Source organism: Budorcas taxicolor, chromosome 9 (genome assembly GCF_023091745.1).
Source record: "Budorcas taxicolor isolate Tak-1 chromosome 9, Takin1.1, whole genome shotgun sequence".
In the NCBI taxonomy this organism is placed as follows: domain Eukaryota; kingdom Metazoa; phylum Chordata; class Mammalia; order Artiodactyla; family Bovidae; genus Budorcas; species Budorcas taxicolor.
The window spans coordinates 21,547,942-21,564,682 of NC_068918.1; the positions used below are offsets into that span (position 1 = coordinate 21,547,942).

General features: G+C 36.9%; 1 protein-coding gene across 1 annotated transcript in view; it reads left to right on the forward strand.

The window, feature by feature from the left end:
- Nucleotides 1-16,741, forward strand: part of TBC1D32 (TBC1 domain family member 32) — a 194,732-nt gene that overhangs the window by 117,777 nt on the left and 60,214 nt on the right. Inside the window, exons 24-25 of the mRNA XM_052645875.1 lie at nucleotides 1,208-1,316; nucleotides 2,255-2,351. Of these exons, the coding sequence (XP_052501835.1) occupies nucleotides 1,208-1,316; nucleotides 2,255-2,351 (206 nt within the window). The remainder of the gene's footprint in view (nucleotides 1-1,207; nucleotides 1,317-2,254; nucleotides 2,352-16,741) is intronic.

Sequence of the window (16,741 nt, forward strand, 5' to 3'; positions counted from 1 at the left end):
CTTGCCTAGAAAATCCCATAGACAGAGGAGCCTGGTAGGCTACAGTCCATGGGGTCACAAAGAGTCAGACAGGACTGAGCGACTTCACTTCACTTCATTAACAGCTACAGGAAGTGTGGAGGATGCAACATTTAGAATTTGAAATAGGATACTTGGCCTAGAACTTAAGCAGAAAGCAAAGAGAAACTAAAGAGCTTCTTGATGATGGTGAAAGAGGAGAATGAAAAAGCTGGTGTAAAACTCAGCATTCAGAAAACTAAGATCATGGCATCCTGTCCCATCAGTTCATCGCAAAAAGAAAGGGGAAAAGTGAAAACAATGATAGGTTTTCTTTTCTTGGACTCCAAAATCACTGTGAACAATGACTGCAGCCATGAAATTCAACGACGCTTGCTCCTTGGAAGGAAAGCTGTGACAATCCTAGGTGGTGTATTAGAAAGCAAAAACATCACTTTGCCAGCAAAGAGCTGTACAGTCAAAGCTATAGTTTTTTCTGCAATCATGTACAGATGTGAGAGTTGGACCATAAAGAAGTTTGACTGCCAAAGAATTGATGCTTTTGAACTGTGGTGCTAGAAAAGACTCTTGAGAGTCCCTCGGACTGCAGGGAGATGAAAACAGTCAATCCTAAAGGAAATCAACCTGAAAATTCATTGAAAAGACTGATGCTGAAGCTGAAGCTCCAATGTTTTGGCCACCTGATGCGAAGAGCTGATTCACTGGAAAGGACCCTGATGCTAGGAAAGATTGAAGGCAAAACGAGAAGGGAACAGTGGAGAATGAGATGGTTAGATATCATCACTGACTTGATGGACATGAATTTAAGTAAACTCTGAAACTTAGTGGAGGACAGAGGAGCCTGGGGTGCTATATAGTCCGTGGGGACACAAAAAGTCAGACACGACTTAGCAACTGAGTAACAACAACTAGAACTGAAGGGAACATTGACTAAAAATGTGCTAAAGTTGTTGTGGAAGTAATGCCTGTCTTCATGTTATTTCTTTTTGACATATAGCATTTGTCAAGAAAATATTCTTCATAACATTCTTTGCTCCATAGGTTGGAAAGCTGTAAGATAAAGGTGAATTTATCTCTCTCCTTTCTATAGAAACTGTATTGCTTTTTTCCTTATGCATTGTACTGACATGCTCTTAAAATTAAATCATATTTAATTAAGGCAGTAATAATTGGTATGTTTATTTTTCAGGGAGTTTATAATTGATAGCTTATCAGTAGAGAGAAATCATGTTCTTGTTAGAATAAATCTTATTGGTGGGCCAATGGAAAGAATTTTGCCTCCAAGGTTACTGGAGAAGGTAAGTGGAGTAAATGGAGGGGAGAATGTTTTTCAAATGTATTTTGAAGCAAGGTAGCCAACTCAAATGACAGTTAGGATACAAGTAAACAGTTCCTAATGAAAACAGTATTTTTCATGACAAGATGTCACAAGTGGTAGTTTGTGTTGCAGAATAGGATATTATTTTATAAAAAACTTGTCATTTTCCTTGTGTGTCTTTGAATTTTTTTCACTTTAAAAATCTTTCTCCCTCATGATACTTAATTTTTTTTAATGTATACATATATATATATATTTTTTAAATTTTTATTTTTACTTTATTTTACTTTACAGTACTGTATTGGTTTTGTGAAGTGAAGTGAAGTTGCTCAGTCGTGTCCAACTCTTTGTGACCCCATTGACTGTAGCCTACCAGGCTCCTCTGTCCATGGAATTTTCCAGGCAAAGTACTGGAGTAGATTGCCATTTCCTTCTCCAGGAGATCTTCCCGACCCAGGGATTGAACCCAGGTCTCCCGCATTGTAGACAGACACTTTACCATCTGAGCCACATGACTAATTTTGTTGAATTTCATTGGCAATATTGAGTACCTCTTTTTTCATCAGAATCCATAGAGTTTGGTTTTCTCTGGAAGGGTTTTTTGTTGTTGTTATACAAAGTGCACTTGTTTTAACTCTTCGCACCAAGAATAGTGAGGTCGAAATGATTACGGTGCAAGAGAAATAGCTTTGTGAGCAAGCTGATTATAGAATTATCATATTTCAGTATTTAATGTTTCTGTATTTCATTTTAGTTAGTAGTATCCATTAGAATATTGAATTATAAGATCGCTTTTGGTTAGTTATATTACAACTCTAGAATTTGTGAAACAAGAGCCAATTTAAATGTCACTTCAAAAAGTCTTAAAATTTGATATTAAACTACTTCCTAAAGTCATCTGTTTGGCTTCTTTTTTAGGGTGATGAACCATATCCTTGGCCAATGTTTTCATCATACCCTTTACCAAACTGCTATTTGTCAGACTGTGTTACAAGAAGTACTGATCTAAAACAAGGTAAAGTGTTTATCATCAAGTGCCATGTTTTAGTGCTTGTTTTTTTTATACTTTGAAAAAAAGACATAAAGTAATTTGAAGACGTTAATACTGTTTTTCTTTCAGTTTGTACATGTGGATAGATTTATGTCTATTCCTTTGTAAGCTTTCCTTATTTCACATATTCTTTACTAAACTAATATTTATATGATGCTGAATAATTCTTATCAGAACCTTTTGTGTTTGTTTTAAAAGGGGAATTAGTGATTTTCGATGAATTAATTCTAGATATGTAGAAGTAGCCTGCCAGGCTTCTCTGTCCCTGCACATTCTCCAAGCAAGAATACTGGAGTGGGTTGCCATGCCCTCCTGAAAACTTTATTCAACAGATTAATTTTTTTTTATACTTGTGCTACATGTAAGTCCTGTGTGTTCGAGACTTGAAATAGAAATGTTATATAAATGTAGTAAAACAAAAAAATTTTAAATGTCAGCTATTCATGACCTTTTAGAGAACACAGTCAAGTAATTAGAGAATTGTATAGTATTACAGTGTGACCAACCTAGATAGCATATTCAAAAGCAGAGACATTACTTTGTCAACAAAGGTCCATCTAGTCAAGGCTATGGTTTATCCAGTAGTCATGTATGGATGTGGGAGTTGGACTGTGAAGAAAGCTGAGCGCCGAAGAATTGATGCTTTTGAACTGTGATGCTGGAGAAGACTCTTGAAGTCCCTTGGACTGCAAGGAGATCCAACCAGTCCTTCCTAAAGTAGACCAGTCCTGGGTGTTCTTTGGAAGGAATGATGCTAAAGCTGAAGCTCCAGTACTTTGGCCACCTCATGCAAAGAGTTGACTCACTGGGAAAACTCTGATGCTGGGAAGGATTGGGGGCAGGAGGAGAAGGGGGCGACAGAGGATGAGATGGCTGGATGGCATCACCGACTCGATGGACATGGGTTTGAGTGAATTCCGGGAGATGGTGATGGACAGGGAGGCCTGGTGTGCTGCAATTCATGGGGTCGCAAAGAGTCAGACACGGCTGAGCGACTGAACTGACTGAACTGACAGTGTGATAGGAACTAAGTAGAAAATGTAGCATGCTAGGATAGTTCATAAAGCAGATGCTCTTCCAAAGAACATTAAGTTTAATGTAAGACATGAAGTAGGTATTTTCTGGGTATTAAAAAAGCATTTTTGACAGGAACCAGCAGTGAGACTAAAAGGAGAAAATTGAATTAAGTATAAGTAGTTCAAGGATATGTGAGATATGATATGTGAGGACAAGCGTGACCAGAGATAAGACTTAGACAGGTAAGCCAAGTTTAATCATAAGGCCTAGGTACCTCAAGTTCAAGTATTTAGACCTTATCATAAGAGCAATTAAAAAATCAAGCAGTTTTTAGACTTGCGAATTCTAAGATGAAATATGAAGATATTAAACCATTAATTTGAGAAGTTAACTCTTGATATCAACATGATCTTTGCATTACCATCAAATTTGCATTGGAAAAAAATAACATATATAATTGATTTCACTGGGTTAGATTCCACAGTTATTATTGACAAGTAAGACATTTTTCTTCTTTCAAAAAACCATTTACCTTTCCCTCAATTAATAGAGGCCATCAACTGATAAACATTTTTATTTCTATCCAGTGTTCAATACATACACTATGTGCCTCACAGTTGCACAGAGGCAAAAGTTCTATTTTTTTTTTTCTCTTTATCTAGAGGTTAGGGAAAGAGAACACGAGGGCATTTTAAAAGCTTTTAATATCGTCTTCTACAATTTTGCCTGTGTGTTTTTCTATTTGACCTAATTCAGAGATGTGGAGTTAAGATTAAGTATTTTTTAAGAAGAGACCCTTGAAAGAATATCATTTTGGACTCTTCACACTGACTTGCATCTCTCAGTGAACCCAATCTTTGCTCTTATGTTTTTCTATGCTACTTTCAGTCTTTTAGCCAGTCTTAAGTATTCTGACATTCTTTCTTCAGGTTTCATCATTTATTCATCTACTCATTCCTGTATTCAGCATGTCTTGTGAGTGCTGATTATCAGTTACTTCACTGAGCCCTGGAGATAAGATGAGGTGTTAAGACATGGTCTATTCTCCCTGCTCCAACCCTTCAACCCTTTTCCTTGTCTCGAAATAACATTGCTATCTTTGCTAAGTTTCACTTGGATACAAATATATCTTTTCTTTTGAACAGCAAATTGACTCGTTATCAATCTTATTTTGTGCCTGCCATATTGGATAATTTGTTTCTTCAAATTAGTTTGATAAAAAATATGCTTTATTTGAAACTGATCAAGGCAGACAAATCAGAAAATAAGATTAAATTGATAGTTCCCTGAGAAGCTCAGAGGAGTATAACTTTATTCCCTGTTCTACTCTTGTAAGTGATTTAGAAGAGGGAGTAATAATAGCTTCTCTTTCTAGCCCAGAAGATCACTTGAGAATGGTTATTAACCTCTAGTGAGCCCATAGTGCTTCCAGGCAGCCACACGGTGTGTCCCCAGTTCAGTGTACTCTCCTAGATGACTTATTTTCAAATCTTCTCATAAATTGACCCTTCCTCACCTCTTCCCAATCTTTCCTATCAGATAACTGTTTTCCCTTTTTTTTTCCCCCCAAACTGAGGAAATAGAAGCTATCAGCTTCCATATACTCCTGATACATATTGGCTGACTCAGCTACATCTGTACCAGTTTAGGTTTTGCATTAGTATGAATGAAACTGCAAATATTACTTAAACAGGCCAGGTTCTTCAGTTGTGCAATACATTCCATCCTCTTTCTCAGCAAAGATATTGCTTCTAACAGTTCTCCCTTTTTCCTTATTGCTTTTTCATGGGATTATGGGATTAGGGGATGGGAGCTTGGTAGAGCTCTCCACTGTAGCTTTTCCATAAGCCAACCAGCATGCTATTAGTTTTTCCATATTTAAAATATCTTCTTTTGAACTTGCTTTCCTCTCTCTACAATTCCATTTCTGTCCTCCCACTGCAAAATTCCTTCAAGGAATTGTCTAATCTTAGTATTGTAGTTGCAATGGAATCCCGCTCCAGTACTCTTGCCTGGAAAATCCCATGGATGGAGGAGCCTGGTAGGCTGCAGTCCATGGGGTCGCTCGGAGTCGGACACGACTGAGTGACTTCACTTTCACTTTTCACTTTCATGCATTGGAGAAGGCAATGGCAACCCACTCCAGTGTTCTTGCCTGGAGAATCCCAGGGACAGGGAGCCTGATGGGCTGCCATCTCTGGGGTCGCACAGAGTCGGACACAACTGAAGCGACTTAGCAGCAGCAGCAGTGTTGTAGTTATTCTCTTTCTGTGTTCTCTTGAATTCTCTTGAAAGCTAATCAGGCTTTCACCTCAGCCATTCTACCAGGGTTAAATCAGTGGGTCAGATCTCAGTACTCATCCTGTTACACTTAGCATTATCACTTAACATGTTTGATGCCTCTGCTTTTTGAAACATTTTCTTATTTGGCTTTCAGAAAGTACGTTATCTGATTATTCTCCCTACCCCCTTGAATTTCTGGCAAATTCTTCATCTTTGTCAGATCTTTCAGGTCTCTCCAACCTCTAAACTCTGGAGTGCACCTCAGTTCTCAGTTGTCTTTTTTTGTGAGTGAGTGTATTCTTTTGGGGATTTCATCTAGTATTATGACTAAAATACTGTCCAGTATACACAGATTTATATCTTTAACCTGTGTCTCTAGTTGACTCTGTACTCATATCTGTTTACTTGATACCTTTGGTAGGGTGGTTAGTAAATATATCAAATTTAACAACTCTGAGATAAACTTCTGATACTCTTTCAAAGTCTATTCCTTTGGTAAGTAAGTAAGTAAGTAAGTGAAGTCGCTCAGTTGTGTCCAGCTCTTTGCGACCCCATGGACTGTAGCCTACCAGGCTCCTCTGTCCATGGGATTTTCCAGGCAAGAGTACTGGAGTGGGTTGCCATTTCCTTCTCCAGGGGATCTTCCCAACCCAGGGATCAAACCTGGGTCTCCTGCACTGCAGGCAGACGCTTTACCCTCTGAGCCACCAGGGAAGAAATGACAACTTTTTGCTTCCATTTCTTTAGGCAGTAAAGTTGAAGACTTTTTATTGACTCTTTTTCTCTTCATAACCTGCATCTGTGAGTGAGTGAAATCGCTCAGTCGTGTCTGACTCTTTGCAACCTCAGGGACTGTAGCCCTCCAGGATCCTCCATCCATGGGATTTTCCAGAATATCCATGGGATATTTCCATCCACGGGAATATCCAAAATCCTCCATCCATGGGAATTTCCAAAATATCCATGGGATATTTCCAAGAATACTGGAATGGGTTGTCATTTCCTTCTGCAGGGGATCTTCCTGACCCAGGATCAAACTCAAGTCTCCCACATTGCAGGCAGACCCTTTACTGGCTGAGCCATTTCTGTTGCAGATGCTCTTGGTTCTCCATACCTCAGACAAAACCACTCTTCTCTCATCCACTACTCACTGTCTTCTCTCACTGTACTGTGTTAGTAACCTGTTCAGTTTGTTAACACAGCAGCAAGAGTAATGCTCTTGAAATGTGGTTGGATTATTTTTACTCCTCTAACTGAAACCCTCTAATGACTTCCCTATAATCTACAAGGCCCAATTTCTGTCACATGTCCTATTTTAGTTTAATACAATTTCAGGTCTCTTTATTTAATTTCATATTTTCCTACCATACTGGGCAGCAACTTCTAGTTACCTTTCTGTTAGTGCCTAGAACCCAAGTGTTTGAATAAGATATTTTTCTCAATTTTACAGCAAATTTTAATACTTCCTACTAATGGTGGTCCTGACATTACTGTGATTCTGATAAGCAGGAGAGAATGATCTAGCCAGTCAGTGGATAGCCCAAGAGGTACCACAGGAAGGGATTTTACATAGATACATTTTGAGTCAAATATGAATCATACTTATGTCATTCTGATATTGCAGATGTTTCACTGACCCTATACTTATAGAAGAACAGCAGATAATGTGAGAGGAAATCAGAAGCATGTCCAAATTTCCATGGTACCTAAAGGAGTATACTGATGATGTCCCTGTAACCTCTGTGAGAATAATGGAGCCAGACATATTTTTAGCAGATACAAAACTAAATTGAAAGTGATGTTCCTCGTTAAACACTGTTCAATAAGTTGAACATAAATTATGCATTTAAGCTAGTAATTATGCATTTAAGCTGTTTAAGCTAGTAATAGCTGTTTTAAAGGCAAGAGTTCATATACTTGACATTTTGCTGTTTCAATTTGCAGGTAATGATTCACTGATTCTGATAGGTGTTGTTTTAGTCGTTTGCAATGCAGTATTCTGAGATATCATTTCATTGTTGTGGAAAAAAATCACTTTAGTTGTGTGCACATGCTGGCATTCACCTAATTTGTCTCTCAACGTTTAGATTTATCCTCTTTGCTACAGTTAGCATTTCCTCATCTGTTAAATTGCCTCTTGTTAGTTCCTTGGCATCAGTGTTAGCAATTAGACAATTTATTTTCATTCGTAAATAAGAATCTTGAGGCACCATTTGGTTTAGTTACTTTTCTTTGTACACATTTTTAAGGTCACCATATTAAAATGTAAAAGCCTTTAAAAAACTGATAATTATTATTTATGTACATATGTCACATATGTCGATAATCATAAATCAACTAACATGAAAATTTTTCTTCTAAATTATCATCTCTCTGTTATCTGAGAGTTGAGAAAAGTAGGAAAAAATGTGTTAGTACAGTAACTTATCGTTCCTGTGTAGAAGATAAGAAAGAGGGAAGGAGAGTTGGAGAAAAGAGTTGCACAGTGGTTAAAACCAAATGCCAGTTAGCATGTCAGTGAACTGCTAGAGATTAACTCATAATTCCTTTCCTATATGAAACAGAAAGACTGAGACACCCAAGGAAAAGGTCAGTTTTCATTCCAATCCCACAGAAAGGCAATGCCAAACAATGCTCAAACCAGCGCACAATTGCATTCATCTCACACGCTAGTAAAGTAATGCTCAAAATTCTCCAAGCTAGGCTTCAGCAATACATGAACCGTGAACTTCAAGATGTTCAAGCTGGTTTTAGAAAAGGCAGAGGAACCAGAGATCAAATTGCCAACATCCACTGGATCATCAAAAAAGCAAGAGAATTCCAGAAAAACATGTATTTCTGCTTTATTGACTATGCCAAAGCCTTTGACTGTGTGGATCACAATCAACTGTGGAAAATTCTGAAAGAGATGGGAATACCAGACCACCTGACCTGCCTCTTGAGAAATCTGTATGCAGGTCAGGAAGCAACAGTTAGAACTGGACATGGAACAACAGACTGGTTCCAAATAGGAAAAGGAATACGTCAAGGCTGTATATTGTCACCCTGCTTATTTAACTTCTATGCAGGGCACATCATGAGAAACGCTGGGCTGGAAGAAGCACAAGCTGGAATCAAGATTGCCGGGAGAAATATCAATCACCTCAGATATGCAGATGACACCACCCTTATGGCAGAAAGTGAAGAGGAACTAAAAAGCCTCTTGAAAGTGAAAGTGGAGAGTGAAAAAGTTGGTTTAAAGCTCAACATTCAGAAAACGAAGATCATGGCATCTGGTCCCATCACTTCATGGGAAATAGATGGGGCAACAGTGGAACCAATGTCAGACTTTATTTTGGGGGGCTCCAAAATCATTGCAGATGGTGATTGCAGCCATGAAATTAAAAGACACTTACTCCTTGGAAGGAAAGTTACGACCAACCTAGATAGCATATTCAAAAGCAGAGACATTACTTTGTCAACAAAGGTCGGTCTAGTCAAGGGTATGGTTTTTCCAGTAGTCATGTATGGATGTGAGAGTTGGACTGTGAAGAAAGCTAAGCGCTGAAGAATTGATGCTTTTGAACTGTGGTGTTGGAGAAGACTCTTGAGAGTCCCTTGAACTGCAAGGAGATCCAACCAGTCCATCCTAAAGTAGACCAATCCTGGGTGTTCTTTGGAAGGACTGATGCTGAGGCTGAAACTCCAATAATTTGGCCACCTCATGCGAAGAGTTGACTCATTGGAAAAGACCCTGATGCTGGGAAGGATTGGGGGCAGGAGGAGAAGGGGACGACCAAGGATGAGATGGCTGGATGGCATCACCGACTCAATGCACATGAGTTTGGGTGGACTTTGGGAGTTGGTGATTGACAGGGAGGCCTGGTGTGCTGCGATTCATGGGGTTGCAAAGAGTTGGACACAACTGAGTGACTGAACTGAACTGAAGCTAAAACAGGTTTCCCAGGAGTTACTAATTACATCACTAATCAGTGAGTGTGCTCCTCAGTGTTCCATTTTGGTGTATTCAGGATGGGGACTTCTTTCTTTTAGGAGGAAGGGAAATTCAGTACTTCTATACTGAGAAATAAAAATGCCTTGAGTTGGATAGCACACTCTGGTCACTGATAAAACATAACTTAATAAAATGAGAAATAAGCTCTTCTTACTTCCGTTTCTAGCATCTTCCGTTCACTTTATTTTTTATTTTATAAAGTTTATTCAGGCTGAATTATAAAAAAACAGCAATCTAATTCATGCCTATATCCTATCTACCTTATTACTGTAGAATTTCCATCTTTATCAAGAAATCACTCAGAAATACATTTACTTTGTTGGGGCTGGTATCTTCAAAGTAGAAAGTATGTTGTTTTGTCATTGCCTTTATGTCTCTCATATCCCTAACAGGGCCAGCAGAAGCACAGCATTGATTCACAAGGTCTTTGATGGCCAGGCTGCTGACAGTGATTGCTTTTATTTTATCTTAGAAATTCAAATGGCTATTCATTGAAAGCCTCAAACATATTAGTAACTCCTGATGCAAGTAAACTTACGAATGTTCTGAGGTAAAAATGAGCCTAAGAGAAAAAGGAGAATGGGATGACTTATAATAGCAACTACATTTTAATAAAAGAATGAAAGTTGCCAAATTAACAAATGAGTAGGTTGGATTGCTTTTATTCCTAGTCTGATAAATTATGTAAGATTTTAGGATTACTGCTCTTCCTCTAATCAACCAAAAATAGAATCCCATGAGAAAAACAAAGTGCTTTGAAAAATAATATGTACTACATAAAGTGTAATGCAGCGTGATGACAGGTATTGTTTGTTCTGATTTTGAAAGTCTTTGTATTATGTCTTGCCCATATAGTTAGTCTATAAATATTTTTGGTGATGAATTCTCCTTTTTTATCAAATATTTATCTAGGGTTTTGTGTCAAGTTAGGCACTTTCTCACTTTTTTTTCTTTCTGTATTGTTTCTTCCCTTGGAATTAAAATTTATTTTCTGCAGATAAAATGTAAATGGCTTTTGTTTGGCATCATCCTGTTAACTGAGAGAATAGGAAAATATGATTATGGTTCCTTGCCAATGTCATAAATCTTGAACTGTAGTTGTTGAGATACTTAGTTTAAAAATCAGAATAAGTGTTTTCTTTTGAATGGTAAAACTCTTCATGTACTTCTTGCATGTTTGAAACAAACATCAATGGCAACTAGCAGAAATAAATCACCTGCTAGTTTAGGTGCAAGTGATAAGGGAGAACTAATTGCTCATTTTTTAAAAAACTCTTCACTGATACCTCCTATAGTACATGCTTAATTATCACATATTAAAATGAAAAGTGATATGATAATTCTAAAGTAAAGTATAATCTGTATTAATCATATGTTTAAGAACTCAACAGTTCAAACCAAATAAAGACAGTGTTATAATTTAGATACTCTCACATTTAAAAATGTAGGGAGAACTAATATAGAGAATTAAAGCATCTTTTCAGTTACTTCTTTGAGACTACTCCAGAGTCTTTCCTTAAATATTGTAAATATTAAAAATAAAGTGGCATAACTGTATTAATCTACATGGAAGAAGAAAAGCAGAAACACAAATTGGAAGCAAATGTTTCACAAATAAGATTCGGTCTAATAGATGGGTGACTTTCCAAATTAAGCCTAGAAATCTGTTGCAAGTTAATTTATTAAATCTTCCATTTCTTTTGTTTCTTTTATAGCAGCTGTTTATGATATTCTGTATAAAATGGGAATTCAGAAAGAAGTATTAAAAGTTTTTTGCATAGATTTTCTTTGCCTTTATATTGAGCTTACATTTTTCTTGTCCTTGAAATGGAGGTTCTTTATTTTTACATTTTCTGTGATAATAAGTATAATCTTTCCTTCTATATAGTAATCTTTTGAGAAACCAATTATACAATATCATCAAGTATGAAAAGATTATAGTACTTACGATAACAAAGAATTTCAGGATTTAGATATGAACTATTATCAGTTGTAATTGAATTTTGTAAACATGAAACTTGATGTTTCCTATTTTCCTCAGTAGTAGCAAGTAGTAAGTGGGTTGGGTAAAAAGTGCTTATTGCCAGAGAGAACTGTCCTGTGCATTGTAAGATTTTTTTTTAGCAGCTTTCATGATCTCTGTTCACTAGATACCCATAGAAGTCTCTATTTGCACCCACCCCTCCCAGCCAGGAATGTCTGTAGACATTAGTGAAATACAGGGAGCAAAACTTAGCCCATTTGAGAACTATAGCTGTAGATTTGCTTTTGCATTCTAGCACTTCATACAGATAGACTCACATAAGATACTTTGTTTGTGCTTGATTTCTTTAAGCATAATGAGTTCAAGATTCATCTAGTTTGTTATATGTACCATTTGTGTGTACCATTTTACTCAGGAGGATTCCAGTATAGATTAACTACAGTTTGATTTAATATCACTTTTTGTTTATGTTTTCTTAAAATTCTTAAAAACAACTGCATTAAAATTTTTACCTGGTAAAAGGTAAAGGTCCTTTCTGTGTCTTTATATTAATTGATTCAATTACTGGTTAGTAATTTTTAATTGAATATTCAGCATTATTAATTTTACATAGTTAAGGGCTAGATTTTGTTTTCTTTAAAGAGTAATGGACATTTTGGGCCGTGCAGTCAAGTTACTTGTGAAATCAGTTTGATCATTCGGGGCTTTCATTTTTTTTGTTAGGGTGAGTGTAAAGCTGCCTTTGTGTGTGTGTGCTTAGTAGCTCAGTCGTATCTGACTATGTGTGACCCCGTGGACTGTAGCCCACCAGGCTTCTCTGCTCATGGAATTCTCCAGGCGAGAATACTGGAGTGGGTTGCCATTTCCTACTCTGGGGGATCTTCCCAGCCCAAAGATTGAACCCACGTCTCCTGCATTGGCAAACAGATTCTTTACCAGTGCAACACCTGGGAAGCCCCGTGTCTTTACTTTAAGGCTAATTTAACTCTTTTACTAAGGTTTGACTTTTTTGGCCTGTGGAACTATGAGGAGGACTCTTCATAGTCTTTCTGTAACTTGGACATCTCCTCACTGTATACTCTGAGAATTGTTCATGTTCTCTGCCCAGGTTTGTGGAGCTTCACTCTTCATCTGCACAGCCAATTCTTTGCAACCACCTTGACAAAAACTTACACAGATTTCTGGAGTTCTTTCTTTGTTCTTCCTCTTCCACAAATTTTAGTCTCCTCAGTCTCTCTGCAGTTTGACTTCTGTCTCTTTAACTCAGTGCCCCACTTCCTACATAATGATGTTGAAAGTAATTCTAGAAAAATCCAGGGCCCAGTTTTAAAGGTACCTTGTTCATTTCCCTTTTCTCAGACATGACAGTCCTATACTGCCTATTGTTGACCAGTGTCTGAAAACAGTGTTTTGATATATTTTAACCATTTCTTGAGTTATTTATGGCAGGAAGGCAAGTATATTTCCAGTTTCTCCATCATGACCAGAAGCAAAACTAAGGTTTTTAAATTTTTTATGTGACGATAAAGAAATTTTGGTAAACATTAAATTTTATGTATTGTCCAGGTTTGTTCTACTCCCCAAATCACTGATTTAGAATTGTTGTGTTCCTATGATACCATTCCTGTAATTCCATTTCTCCTTGCCTCATTCACCATGCCCAGGGGCTTTTGCTAGAGTAAATTTATTGGTCTCTCTCTGGACTTCCTCACTTATTATGCATTAAGTTAGTAAGGAAAACTGTTTGTTAGGTGAATTTTGGAGAAGGAGTGAAAAATCTTGGATTAGACTACTTAAAGGCTGTATTTCCAAGTTAGCCTATCTTTTCATTAATTTTTATTTAAACCAGTGTTTTTTTTTTTTTCAGTTAGCATTATACTCATAGCTTTCCTAACAAGAGCAATAGGAGAGACCTTTGGTTGTCTCATCACTGTCTATGATTGAATATATTTTTTTCAGTGCAGGGGAGAGATTTGTTAAGTCCATGTGGCAGGAGATCAAGTTAAGGTGCTTAATTTAACTGTTATGGTACAGTTATATTTTGAACCCTGATATTTTGAACTCCATTTATCTCCTATCTACTTCTCATTTGATTCCAGCTTTGGAGGGAGGGAATAAAGGAATTGTTTTCCTCAAGCTTGTTAACATTACAGATACAAATTTTCAGTACACATATCAAATCACTAAATATTATTAGCTGTGATATATGCACATTGAAGAGCACACATTCCCACTGAGAGCTGGGGGAAACCATGACCAGAGGTTATGAGGATATAAAGTTATCTCTCTAGGAGTCTTCTAGGCACTCTCTCTCCAGCCCAGCATTTGTTAATTGCCTCAAATCAAATTTCCAGGCACTAAATTGGGACTTTTAGCCTTTCTCCCAGTTGGTAGATTCAGATGCATACCACATTTACTGCTTCAGGACTGTTTACAGTCTAGTGGCTGTGCTCTTTTCCTTGGAAGGAGAGGCAAGAGCAAAATAGAATAGCAAATGTGAAAGGAAAGAGACAGGAGAGCAAAAAGAGGGTGTGAGCAGGAGGGAAGAAGAGAAGATAACAGGATTTTTAAATAGCAAGTAATTTACAGAACTTTATGGGCATTTTTGCCTTAAGGGATGGTGGTGGTTATAAAAGACAGGGTCACACATGGATAGAAAGAATTGACACAGAAAGAAACAAAGATGAAAAACAAACTGCTTTTGTCTTTTCAGTCATGTACCACTAGTGATTTTTTATAGAAGTATAACTGACTCTTACAGTATTATATCAGTTTCAGGTGTACAACATAGTGCTTCAATATTTTCATAGATTATACTCCATATAGGACTTCCCTGGTGGCTCAGACGGTAAAGCATCCGTCTACGATGCTTGAGACCCAGGTTCAATCCCTGGGTCGGGAAGATATCCTGGAGACATATAAAGTTTTTTATATAAGATCTTGACTGCATTCTCTGTGCTATAATTATATCCTTGTATCTTGCTTTATACTTATGGAGTGGGGGTAGATAGGTAGAGGGGATTAAGAGGTACAAATAATTAGTGATTCTTAGTAGGTTCTAGATAGTTTGTTCTTAGGGAATAAATGATGTAGATATTCTAAATGGAAACTATAAAAATTCCATTTAATGCTGTTCAGTTGTCTTTTACCTAACTTATATCAAGTTATTTAACATTAATATCAAGCATTTAACATTAATACTCTGCTGTTAATAATATAATTTCTAACAAAATTATCAGCTATGATATTTCTTATTTAAAAGTTTTGAGTTTTTATTAAAAATAATAATTTTCTTCTTTGACTAAATCAGTTTCATTTTTCTCTAGCTATTGCCTCTGATTGAGGCCATTTATGGAATATTATAGGATCATTTTGCTCTTGATATTTAAAGAGAATATGTTAGATTACTACTAAGTATCAGAATTATACATTCTTCCAACAGAACAGTTCTTTCTGATTTATATGTATATTTATGAGTGTGCATATATTTGATACATTTGTATACTCATGTGCATGCATGCTAAATTACTTCAGTCATGTCCGACTCTTTGCAACCCCGTGTGCTGTAGCCCACCAAGCTCCTCTGTCCATGGGATTCTCCAGGCAAGAACACTGGAGTGGGCTGCCATTTCCTTCTCCAGGAGGTCTTCCCAACCAAGGGATCGAACCCACGTCTCTTTATGTCTCCTGCATTTGCAGGTGGGTTTGCCACCAGTGCCACCTGGGAAGCCCCTTGTATATTTATGTTTGTACAAAAGAATATTTCTGTAGTTTTGATATGAGAAGGCTTTTCTGGTGACCTAATTGTCAAATGTGGAAATAGTTACATGAATTATGATTTATACAATCAGTCATATAATTTTGTACATGATAACCATGAGGATTAAGTGAGGATATGTAGCTGCTTTTTTAGGGCTAAATAAAACCAGTGTAGAGCATTGGAATGATATGTATTAATATATCTTGATTATACTCAGTTGTATTCCTGTCTTTTTATGCACAAATATGCACACATATAAGTTTCATGAGAGCCAGTGACCTTGTCTGTCTAGAGTGTTATAGCCACATAGGAATTCCATACATGTTTATTGAATGTATTTTTCCAAAAATTAGATGGAAAAATAAAATAGTTTAGTATGGTAAAAAGTTTAACTTTTTTTAATTCCTAAAAATAAGGACTTACTTTCTTTATTATAACTGTATTCATTTCAAAGGACCAGGAGTTGGTTGAAGTCCTCTTTATTATTAAGTTGACTACTGATATTTTCTTGGTGGAATTCATTTTGTTCCAAACCATGTCTTTGGGCAGAAGCAATCAGGCCTTTGACTTTATATGTGGAAAATGTTCTTGTTCCTCTTTCCTCAAAATCTCCTTCAAGGAAAGCGGTAAAGTGTATGAGTTCATGTGACTGTCTATCCCCCCACCCTCTGCTCTTCTACAAAGAAACTTGTTTTTCCTCCTCCCCTTTACTCATACATATATGTGTGAGTAAATAGTATATATGCTTATATGTATATGTACTTGTATATCCTTTCTAAATGACACCCAAATCTTCAATATATTTATAGATGTTTTCTAATGCAAAATCTGATGGGAATACAATTAAAATGGAAGATGGAAAAATCTCATGAGAATAAAACGAAAAGATAAAGTTAATATTGCCGTATTCATAAAATTGCTAAGAAAGAAGAAAAATTATATTTTAGCAATAGGTGCTCTTTTACCAGGACTTACCAGGTAACTCAGTGGTAAAAGAACTCATCTGCCAGTGCAAGAGACATAGGAGACATTGGTTCCATCCCTGGGTCAGGAAGATCCCCTGGAGGAGGCAATGTCAACTTGTTCCAGTATTCTTGCTTGGAGAATCCCATGGACAGAGGAGCCTGGTGGGCTGCAGTCTGAAGGGTTACAAAGAGTTGGGCTGAGCACGTGCATGCCTGCTTTTTTAGCATGATTCATTTTCAGCCTAGTTTTTCTTTTCTTTTACCAAAAAGAGGAAATAAATAACTGACTAAAGATTTTCTACATTTATGCTTTCTTTTTGCTTTAAAGAAATGAATAAAACTGGACCTGAA